Raw genomic sequence first — 11,560 nt, 5'->3', positions numbered from 1 at the left:
TTAGTAATATAATTTATATTTTATACTTGAAATAAAGTAACCTCAAAACATATGCATATAAAGAGGCGCGCGAAGTATTCAAATCATGAGAATCGCCAGCATCGATATCTGGAAATATTAAATATTGGACCACGTCACGATTCAGATCTGGAATCATTGTTAACGGCGGTTAATCGTGTTGTCTGCGTCAGCCATTTTCACAACTAGCAAAATGTCGCAGGACATTCGATTCAGTTCGATTTCAGCCTTTCAGTCACTCAGTGTTCAGGTTGTGCGTTGCCATTAGGCATTACGAAAATATCGAAGGAAAACCACAGAAAGCGGTTATCTTTTGAAGAAAAGTATAAACTTTTAGACGAACTGAAATCAGGTGCCACAAAACAGTCTATTTTTCAGAATTTTTTTTTTTACCGGGAAATGCACTAATCTTTAGAAAAAAATCTGTTCAAGTTCAATTAGAACAGCTTTAAAAATAATGAGTTGAATTTTTATCATTTTAAATTGCGATAACATTCACTTTACAATACGTAATTCGAAAATCTTTTGATTTCAAAATTTTCCATTTTAGATTTTTATTTTTATGCTGACATGTTTAATTCAAAGAATTTCAAATTGCAGACTTGACGACTTGAACAATTAAAAATTAAAAGTGTCTGAAGTCGAAAATTTTTGATAAAAAATATATATCTTTTCCCATTTATTACTTATTGAAATATTTAGAAATTCTGAAAAAACTTCAAAAATAATTTTAAATTGTAAAAAATTTAAAACAACTTCTAGAATTCTCAAGATTTGAAAATAAAATTTTGAAGCCTTTTAAGGATATTTTAACTATTTGAAATGAAAATAATTTAACTTCTAATTTACGAACTGTTCATTTAAAAAATAATTTAATTTTTCAATTTTCATTGTTTCCAGCTTCAAATTACACAGAAAAACGAAAGATAAGGTTTACATCGGTTCCGGATGAAAGATTCACCGCAACAAAAATTAACCTTGCCGGATAAACTTTACATGAATCTAAGATAATTTCCATTTTTTAACCGTGCCTGAATAATCTTTCGCCTTATAATCGCTAAATTTCTATTCGTGATATAGCTAGAATTGCGATATTAATTGGATTGTTTGCTCATTCTACATGTGTTACCGAAATTGGCTCACTTCATCGTGATACAGTAGACGAGATAAGAATTTTTCTCCTACCCTCAGTGAAACTTGCGCCGAAATATGTTTAATTCTTAACCGTTTGAAAGTCTTGCCTGCAGAAATGGTAACTTTTGTTTTTTCTGTGTTGTTTTAAATCTTCTGTCCCGATTTATAGCTCGAATTCACTCATACTTTGCCGGTTTCCCATTGCTGCTGAGGATGCCGTAGCAGACGACAGCTTTTATTCCATCGTAGGATAAACTTTCGCCAAATAGCATGCAAACTTGAACAGTGGGAAATTTTACATGCAACAAAATTTAACTTCAGTTTTTTCTGTGTACTGAAAATAATAAAATTTTGAAAATTCTGAAGTTGATTGATTCTTTAATTTAGAGCATTGAAAATGATAACGTGGATTTATATTTATGGAATTGAATCTGAATCTTTTAACTCTACAATTTATAAAAGTTCTAAATTTGTAGTATATCTGCATTTCATTCAGTTATACGCGTAAATCATTAGACACACGATCAAATTGAAAAACGTGAAAAATGTTTGCGAACTGAGAAAGACACGGGAAATGAGAGGGAATTTTGTTCTTCGATTAAAATAGCCACTCGGATATATGTACGTACATACTTAAAAATCAGTACTTTTATAAAGTTTGATTTTCGAGCACAAAAATTTTCACATTCATTATGACATTATAACACCAAAATGGCAAAATACAACAACAAAATTTCTAAAACGAAACTCCAATAGAAATTATTCCGACGGCCCTGATTGTTTATGGTTTGGAGAGTCCCGAGATTGTACGAAGGAGATAAAGGGTATCCCCAAAACGGCTTCTATAGCGAGACTTCGGTTTATAAGCTGTAAAATGAAGAAAGAGGAACCATTTATTTCGAAAATTCTACATTTTATGGGTTAAAAATAGGGAGAGGGGAATCTAAATACATTAAATATAAATAACAAACGAAAAAAAATTTGACGGCCAATTACTTTCAGTTACTTTGTCTGATTGTATCTAATAGTTTTAAGTAACGTAGATTCTAATTTTCTAGACAAGAAAAACAAAAAGACGTAAAAGTTAAATTGCAATTGTTATACTGGCTTCTTAGGTGTTTAACTAAATCGATTGAAAGTGAGTTACAGGTTTTGAGCCTGGAACTTCGACAGGCATTATATCGGAATTTTTTCTGCATGACTGAATTTCTGCTGAATTTTTCTGCTTGACTGTTCGGGTTTTTTCGGTTCGACCAATTCATTTTAATAGTGAAAGTTTCGTAGCGGACCGCTTTCGTAACTATAACTCAATTGTTGGGTTCGTTGAACGAATGATTCTTAATTATATTGCGTTAATATTTGTTACGGTATTATACTCCTCGCCGGATCTGACGGCTCAAAATATCGGTTTTGTGTCAGTATATCTATAATGATAGTGAAACTGGAAACCGCCCTGGAAATTTACAGCTAAAATTAACTTTGTAATTCATGAGAATATTTTTTCAATAAGTATTAATCAATAAAATTGTATTGAGTATTAAGTTCTTTTAAATGAATTTAATTTTTTTGAAATAAAAACGTTTTTAATTATTTACATAAAGTACTGATATTTATTCGCCTGTATTGATATGCAAATGAATTCGTATTTCATGGTGATAAGAATTATTCACGAATCTAATTTTTTCCGAAAAGTGAATAAATGCTTATAGGTGTGAGGCAAGGCTGAAGATTTTTTATGGTAAAATACACTTTTAAAACTTGAATGTTCTTACGGTGTCAGTAGTAAACAAGAATTACGACCTTCAGGTAACACAATACCTGAAAGAGTTACGTCTATTTCCCTGCATAATGTAAATTGCATATGGAAATTATTGATGTTTTATTTAATCAACTGGTTGTTCGTCCCATTATTCATCTTGGTTACTTCTTTTTCTTCAAATGAACGAAAATATTAAGTTTAAACAGAAAATAAATTTTATCATTTCATAATTATAAATTTACAACTCATAAATCACATGAAATCAGCATAATTTTAGTAAGTTAATACAGTACTGTATTTTCACAAGTAATTCAGGCTATCCGCATTTGAATTGGATTCTTGGATTTTCAGTTGATTTTTCGGTAAATTTCTATCATCAATCGGTGGTATCAGCAAATATAACTCATGCACGCAGCTATTACAAAGTAGCCCATTCATAACTTTTCGAATCGCCCCCACCAAATTCAATATCTGGATCCGCCATGTCATCAAACTTATTAAATAGTAATCGGCAATTAGCATATTTTGAATGATTGAAAAAGCTCAAATTCTTTCAAGAAAATCAACTAACATTTAAGAAATTTTACTGAATTTCAGATTTGTCCGTACAATCAAATTGAATCAATTTAAAATTAGCGAGTGTAAATTATTCTTAAACAAGTACTCAAATTTTGTTTAAAAATAATTTACTCCTAAGATATCTACTTTAGTAACTATTTTAAGGGCATGTGATATACTTCGTCGTGTGGTCAATCGAGTACAGTTCCCACGGCTTTTTATCCACAAAAATGAAAATTTCTTTCCACTGAATTCGGAAATTCTATAAAATAGCATAACGGAAGTCCCCGGACTTTTTTTTGAGGAATAACAAAAAAAATTTATTAGGCTAAATAAAAATAGTAAGCATGGACATCGTGCATGTGCACTATTTTAAGGTTAAGGTCGTTTTTCAGCTCTCTGCCATTCCTATAATGTAGGTCTCTGTCGTGCCGATGCTGTCGGTGGCGCGGGGACGTGTGGGGACGTCCTTTAGCATGTCCGCTATCATACCCCAGATTTTGAAGATAAAATATTTATCAATGTAAGAAAAAGGCGAGGGATTCTAACACTGATAAAATCGATAATAATTTCTAAGCGCCACACATATTAATAAAATTGAGCAAAATTAAAATTATATGAATTAACCTACAAGAAAAGTGTGCAGGGACGTCCGTTAGCATGTTCGCTATCGTGTCCCAAATTTTTGGGACATAATATTTATTATTCTAGGGAAAAAGCCGGGGGAAGCTAAAACTGGTCAAATCGATAATTTTCTGTGTACCGCATCCCGTTAATAAAGCTGTTTGGCTCCTGGAGGCAAATCTAGCTTAATAAAATGTAAACAAGACACCACTCACTGGTAAACTAGAATAAGTGAAAGGGAAATGTGTCGCATTGACGTTAACTGCATACTGTAATAAAAACCAGTTTTTCAAGGCAATTTCAAAATATGACACGATAACGAGATTTCGGACTTTCAACATCCGGCAATACATTTGTGATGAAAACATTTTGCACACTTGCAGGTGTTATTATTCACATAGTTATCTTAAAAATAATAATTTTCATAATCCAGTTCGTAAGAATGTAATTATAATAGTATTCTATACCACTTTCAAACCAAGTATTGCTTAAATTTACGTAAACAAAAACTTTTTTTTGATATGGTTAATTATTTCGGGGAAAACATGTAGAAATTTTAAATTATAGCAATTTTGTATATTTTTAAATAATTTCAAAGGGTTAAAATCCTATAATAAAATAAGGCACTGACTAGTATTTCGGAATTCTTCATAAAATTAGCCAATAAAGTATAGTACTAGGGCTACTATTATGGGGTTTTTTGTAATGGTAGACAGTTCATAAAAACATAGAAAATATCACAACTTTTAAAAACTGTCCAAAACCAGATTTAAAAACTGCACCCTCTTTTAGGACCTACCGGCCATATTTAATTCAAAATATTATTTTCTATTCATTCAATTTCTGTTAAATGTTGCATGGTACTAAATAAAAATAAAAGACAACTTTCAAGTAATACGGTACTTAAGCAATATAATGAAGGGAATTCTGGAATCCATAACTCAATAAGCAGTGTTAGCTATACAATTAATGACTGCCCTTATGGCCCGTAATTCCCCAATCACAATATTTTCAGGAACCGGCAAGTCCCAAATTACATACTACTATCAATCTCTGTAAAAATACTATGCTATCAGCAAAATCCTTAACTATATTTACAAGGAAAGAGAAAACTGAGTTGAAAGTAATTTTTTACTTTCCTTGTTTAAATTGACATTAATGAAGACCTCTGACCGGCATGGAAGAGCAAGCTTATCTAGTAGAAGTAGAATGAAAGTGACAAACTGTTTGCTCTCTGATTTACACCTGGAGCATCCCATTTCAAGTGAGGGCACTGCCAAAAAAAGTTTTTCAATTTTTGTCCGACTGCGTTAAATTGTGGCAATATGGGAACCTATTAATGAGTAGAATATATTGTGCAGATCATTTTTCAATTAAATGTTATATTTCGTCAAAAGCAAAGCAAATAAAGCGTCTAATTAACGGACTAAAAAAGAAATTAAACAAGTTTTATAATGGCGGTAAATATTTCTAAAAAAATATGTCCATTCTATAGCTTTTTGAGATCGGAAATTTATATTAGGAATAACTCGAAGCTCTTTGTCATGGATTTGGAAGAAATGCATATTAAAGGAAGCTTAGAATATCTTCGTTTATAACCCTGAATGGACATTTCAGGTTATTCTAATATACTGATTAAAATAATTATATAATTGCACAATTCGAGCAATCTGAATTCATAACGTAACAGAATTAAATTAAAAACCAATTAGGAACTCTGAACTTCATTCAGACATGGGTTTGTGTTCTGAATTCAGATTCTTCGAGTTTTTTAAAATATATATTTATTTCAGTAATTATCTCAGAATATCCTAAAATGTCCATTATGTCCAGTATATCCATTCATTGTAAAAACCTAGAAAATCTAAGCTTTCTTATAATATGCATTTCATAAAAATCTGAGAATACGCATTTTAAAATATTCGGAATTAAAATTCTTAATTTTAAACACTATAGGAAGGACATATATTTTTTACACATTTCTTTTGCCGTTTTTAAAGTATCAAAGAGTATCAAGTACCCCCCCCCCCCCCCCCCCCCCCCCCCCCCCCCCTATATCGGTAATCATGCAATATGGTGACTTAAGGTTCTGTACCTACAATAGAGTCTTATAGTACTGCAATTCACTTAATTTTCAAAGCACGCACAAAAGCAGGGCCCAAAATTGTATCGCAGCGCTTTTTAATGAAAAGGACTTAAAGTGAGTTCTTATCTCTTCTTACCCCGATGCGTCTCCTTAAAGCTTCCAGGATTTCCTTTCCCTCCTTAATCTTCTCTTTTTCTCGACGTTTATTTTCACATTGCTTTTCGTTTTCTTTGTCTTTACTATCCAACGCTTCCGAGGAGTTCACAACAGCATGATTCTTCGGAGGTGGAGAGTGATGCACCCATTTCAACATGGCCGTTAATGGCTACATAATTAAGATTGCCCGTTCGCTAAATAGGTGTTTCTTGTTTCTGTCTCTTGCTTTTTTTAAACACGCACTTCCGCCTACAGCCTATGTTTTATAAATTTAAATTGCTTCCTTTTTTTTGCACAAATTGATCCATTCGTATTTTCTCAATTCTAGAAATAGTACACCGAGAGACGCCACTTTTCAATGCTTCAGTTTTTCATGAACTTCGTTTCAGTTTGGGGATTAAATAACACTGATATCATTTTTCGCGTGGCAAATATTACATTTTATATAAAATATATATAAAACTGTAAAATAGCTGTATTTAAGCCTGATATATTCTGTCCAAAAATTGGTATTTACTGTACGAAAAACTCTCAATTACACGAAAATCACAGCAAGCCATTGGTGTCAAATTTGTTGCATCTCATTTTAAGCAATGAAACATTTCATTCTGTCTTCTTTTGTTTTTTTGTTTCGAAAACGTTTTAACTCTAAGTACGCCAAATTCTGTTCACTTATGAGGATCGGCGATTAACAGTGATCCCAAACTGAAACTTCGTATTTGAAAATTTGGAACGCATTTATGAAATATTTAAACCTTATATCCCTTAGACTTAGAGCAAAGATAATTAATGTAGGTATACTGGTTTTATTAAGTTGAAAACAATTAAACTATCTATTCTTTGTATTATAAAACTAGCAACCTTTAAATAAAGAAAATTAATTTAATGATTCGTTTCTTTAAAAAAGTGAAAAATCATTTACTATAATTGCCTTAGCAAACATTACTACTAATTAATAGTAGAAAATGATTAATTAACAGGGAAAATGAGACATATTCACATGAGCAAGGAATCTTTCTGGAAGTGTTTAAGGACACCGAAACTATTCGGTTTACTTTGGCTTACAGATAATATTTAGTTTATGATTTATTCTACGCTCACCGAATTTCGGTGAACTATTAAAGTAAATTAATAACATTTTAACTATAAATTAGTCCTTTTTCACGTGAATAACGTTTTCCGTAAATAAATAATACAGAACTGTATATTTTTAATGTTTCAGAATTGAGCAATACAAAATTAGGATTCAAAATTCAATTAAAAAGATTAGAAGTGATCATAAAATCTTCCAACTCAAGTAATTCAAAATTGAATAATTTTAAATTTAATTTGCTTTAAAGGGTGTACTTTTAAATTGGAATTATGTAGACAATTAATTTTCAATAAAAACAATTATATTATCTGTTACGTAAATAAACAATTGTTTTTCTGATGTTTGACATTAATCTTAGATTTAGAATTAAAGATTGAGCTACACAATAACACAAGAAAATTATTGAATGTACTGGAACCAAGTGTAGGATTTTTCCGTAATATTTTAGTTGCTGATTCCGAATCAGGAAGCAAAATCCTCCTACAACACATCAGGCTATTGAGGAAATTGGGTAAAAAGTGCCAAAAAAAGTGCTTTTGATATTTTTGAAACCATGTAGAGCGCAAACCTGGCGATCTAGAAACAGCTAATAGGACTCAAACTAAAAGTTGAACCTTATATTTTAAGATGCTTATAATTCAAAAACTGTTGTAGTCACCTATCCCGAGCGATAACAGCCTCTCAAACCTCAAGCTAGCGCCCACGTTGTTTTAAAATTTTTGGAAAACGCGTTTTTAAAATTATTTACCTTGATTTTATCAAAAACCTAACTGGAACTAGTAGCCGGGAAATATTTACATTTAATTTTCCTCGTCATAAAAAAGTAATCACATAATCCATTTTTCCTACAATAATATACATAAATTCTCACTCTGAAAGATTATAATAACATGCATGTAGTATCTCTGCTCTTACAATCCTATCTACACACAACACACATTCACCATCGTCACAATTAGCCAACATTTAAGCACGCAGGTAGCAAACACATTCTCACTGCAAATGTTTTGCTAATCTATAGCCATCTATCTTAGCCGATAAGATGGTTCAAGTTAGTTGGTAGACCGATAAGAGGTCTACACTGTACATATTGATATTTTTCAAACATATAAAATCTGGTCTAATATATGTTAAATATAATTTGAACGAAAATTAATTACATGGCCTTAAAACGTATAACTTGTATCAAATGATCCCTATCTGACTTGGTTTTAATCATTCTATAGGGAAATATTTATTTTTAAAAATGTGTGCATGGTTTTAATATTTTAAAGTACATGAATGAATTTTAAGATAATTGCAGTAGAAAGCACTAAATATTCGTTTCAAAATAAGTTCTGGAAAATTAAAAAATTCCGAAATATTTCGAAGGTATTGGTAATTTAAAAAAATGGAGAAAAAATATTTCAGGTAGGCGTAGGTACTCCGCTTTCGAATTTTATAGACCATGAGTCATCGAAATTCAGGATTAGGTTGCTCTGAAAACCCGATAGGCGATATCGCACGTGGCGATAACTAATGATTCCGGGATTTCTTTTCCTTTATGATGCACTGATTTTCCGTCAAGAAATATTATCATAAGAAAAAATCAGGCAATTAATCACCTGGATTTTGATAGGCTTAGGAATTCTTCAGAAAGTCGCAGACAGATTCCGCGTATTTGATATTAGCGCCGGGAAATTTAATTCACTGTTCGGTGTTCTTTGTAATTTAATTACAAGAGAATACTCAGGGTTACTATAGTATTTCCATTATTTAATTCCAGAGCCTTCATTTGAAATCCTCAGTAATTGAAATTTCAGTCAATTTGAACGATGAGATTTGAAGTTCAACACTAACTTGAAGAATGTATACTTAGCATAAAATGTTTAAATTATAAAAAATTTTATTTGGAACATATTTCAAAACTTAGATTTTGGGCGTTTTGTATTTCAATTATAAAATTTTGAGGGTCAACATGGCAGATTCATTTTTTTTTTAGATTCTCATCCATAATAAAAAGGTATTAGTTTTATGCGAAAAATGACTTTCGCGTATTTCGTCAAATTTCGACGTCAGAAAAAAAGTGTTTACCTCGGTATCTGACTGTCTGTCCAGCGTCGTCGTCGTTGTTCTTGTGGTTTTCTGTATACCGGATAACTTTCGAAAGACTAGTTGGATTGGATTGTGCTTTGGTACACGCTTTTATAGAGCGAAAAGAAAGACCGAGTTCGTTAACCAGTCATTTTTGATTAAAATTTAAAAAAACACACAATGGCACAAAACACTTATCCCCATGACTTTTTTTGATCAAATAAAAATGACCAAAGTGATAGCATTTTAAAAATCCAAAATACCAAACAAGTCAAGAGACAAAAACGTTAATTTCCAAGACCCTACAAGATTGTCTGAACAACTTCTTGAATTTTGTATTAAAAAATCGAAAATTCGAATTTTTATCGTACAAAAAATAGTTAATTATTACATTCTCATCCATAATGAGAAGGTATTAGTTTTGTGCGATGAATGACTTTCGCGCATTACATCAAATTTCGACGTTTCGAGGCCCCTTGAGTCAGAAAAAAAGTTGTTACGGCGTCGTCGTTGTTGTTGTTGTTTTCGTCGTCTATATATCGGATACCTTTCGAAGATAGATTATGCTTTGGCACACCGTTTAAGTGACAAAAAGAAGAATCGAGTTCGTTACCAGCCATTTTTGATAAAAATTTACAAAGTTAGAGCATTTTCAATATCTTTGAGACCACTTTTTTCCTTAGCATGAAAAAAAATCAGCATGAAAAAAAATCACCAAAGTTATATCAGTTTCAAAATAAAAAATGAGGGGTAAAAAAAATGTTGCTTTTTAGAAAGTCTACAAGATTATCATTACAACTTGTTAAATTTTCTTACAAAACCGAAATTTCAAATTTTGATAACAGAAAAAATAATGAAAAAACCAGTTACTCAATTCTGCGGTCAAATTATGCAAGACACGGGAAAAGATGAATCAATAAAATTGTTCTTGTTTTATTTGTAAAAAACATTTAAATATTTTTAAAAATTAATTTTTGGGCAAACGACACAAACTATTATAAAATGGATTAAAACAAATTGTTCATCTAAAAAGAGTTACCAATTTATCATGAGTAGTTTTTTATATGACGCGTAGTTTTTGTTTTAGTCGTAAAATTTGTTCACCCAAAAAGGATCTAATTTTTCTCTTAGGGAAACTTTACTAGCAATGAAAATTGAAAAAGGCCTATTACTATTGTTCAGTATATAATTCTTCAATGTGAAATATTCCATAACCTTTTTCAATTGTAATACTTCTAAATTAAAATGTCCGATTTTTTAACGCTTCATTTGAAATTATTATTAATTTTAAGTCTTACATCTTTCTTTGAATCAGTTAAAAGTTTTAGTCAGTTTTTCTACAAAAAATTAGTGAAATATAGCTGAAATTTGAGTAGTTTTTCACTGGAATTTAGTTGCATTTTACCAATTTTTATAGCTAGAATCCGACAATCGACTTGACCCAACGTAAGTTAAATTGAACTAATTCATGTTTAGAAAGTAAATTTAAAATTTGGCGAGAGAGACAGAAATATGATAAGCACGCCCAAAAGGGTGGAGCTTGTTAGTGAGAGAAAACAATTTTGACAGCCAATCATAGTTGGAATATTTTCAGAAAAAAGGGTACGTAGTAAAAACAGTAGTAAAAACAGCGGTCGGATTTTGGCCTCGCGAGACCTTCTCATTGTTTGAGATTAGACACAGCGAAGAAAAATCCGAATTTTATACAATATTAATTAATCAAATTTTAATATACTGTATTATCATCGTTATATTATTCTGAGTAAATCAAAAAAAGGTTGATAAAAATCGGTCAATATTTTCAATCTCAGCCGCATAGGTTCCTATTCCCCAAAGGGAACGTGTTTTCTTCCTTGTAATTGTACCGACAGATAACCTCACAGAGATGTCTTCTATTCCCCAAAAGTGTTCATATTTCGAGATTATTTAATTCCTTCTAACAAGTTCACAAAATATGTGTAATAAATTGTTTTAATTCCTTCATGTGGCATATAAGATTTGAAAATTGAATTTAATCAATTCAAGTCCGCCTCTCTAGGGTTAAAATTATTTTAATTCA

At 31.1% G+C, this 11,560-nt stretch overlaps 1 protein-coding gene across 10 annotated transcripts in view; it reads right to left on the bottom strand.

The window, feature by feature from the left end:
• Positions 1-11,560, bottom strand: part of LOC117168885 (rhophilin-2) — a 177,904-nt gene that overhangs the window by 78,774 nt on the left and 87,570 nt on the right. For 2 of the 10 annotated variants that reach the window (XM_033354784.1, XM_033354794.1), the window contains exons 2-3: positions 8,177-8,273; positions 6,316-6,659 (exon numbers count right to left, since the gene is read on the bottom strand). The exons of 3 other annotated variants lie outside the window; for them this stretch is intronic. In XM_033354784.1, coding sequence (XP_033210675.1) covers positions 6,316-6,492 — 177 coding nt within the window. In that variant the 5' untranslated portion in view covers positions 6,493-6,659; positions 8,177-8,273. The remainder of the gene's footprint in view (positions 1-6,315; positions 6,660-8,176; positions 8,274-11,560) is intronic. 5 more of the 10 variants (XM_033354788.1, XM_033354785.1, XM_033354787.1 and 2 more) reach the window with 3 other exon arrangements.

The sequence above is a fragment of the Belonocnema kinseyi genome, chromosome 3 (genome assembly GCF_010883055.1).
Source record: "Belonocnema kinseyi isolate 2016_QV_RU_SX_M_011 chromosome 3, B_treatae_v1, whole genome shotgun sequence".
NCBI classification, from domain to species: domain Eukaryota; kingdom Metazoa; phylum Arthropoda; class Insecta; order Hymenoptera; family Cynipidae; genus Belonocnema; species Belonocnema kinseyi.
Note: the sequence above shows the minus strand (reverse complement) of the source record. Positions and strands in the feature narration are given on the sequence as shown.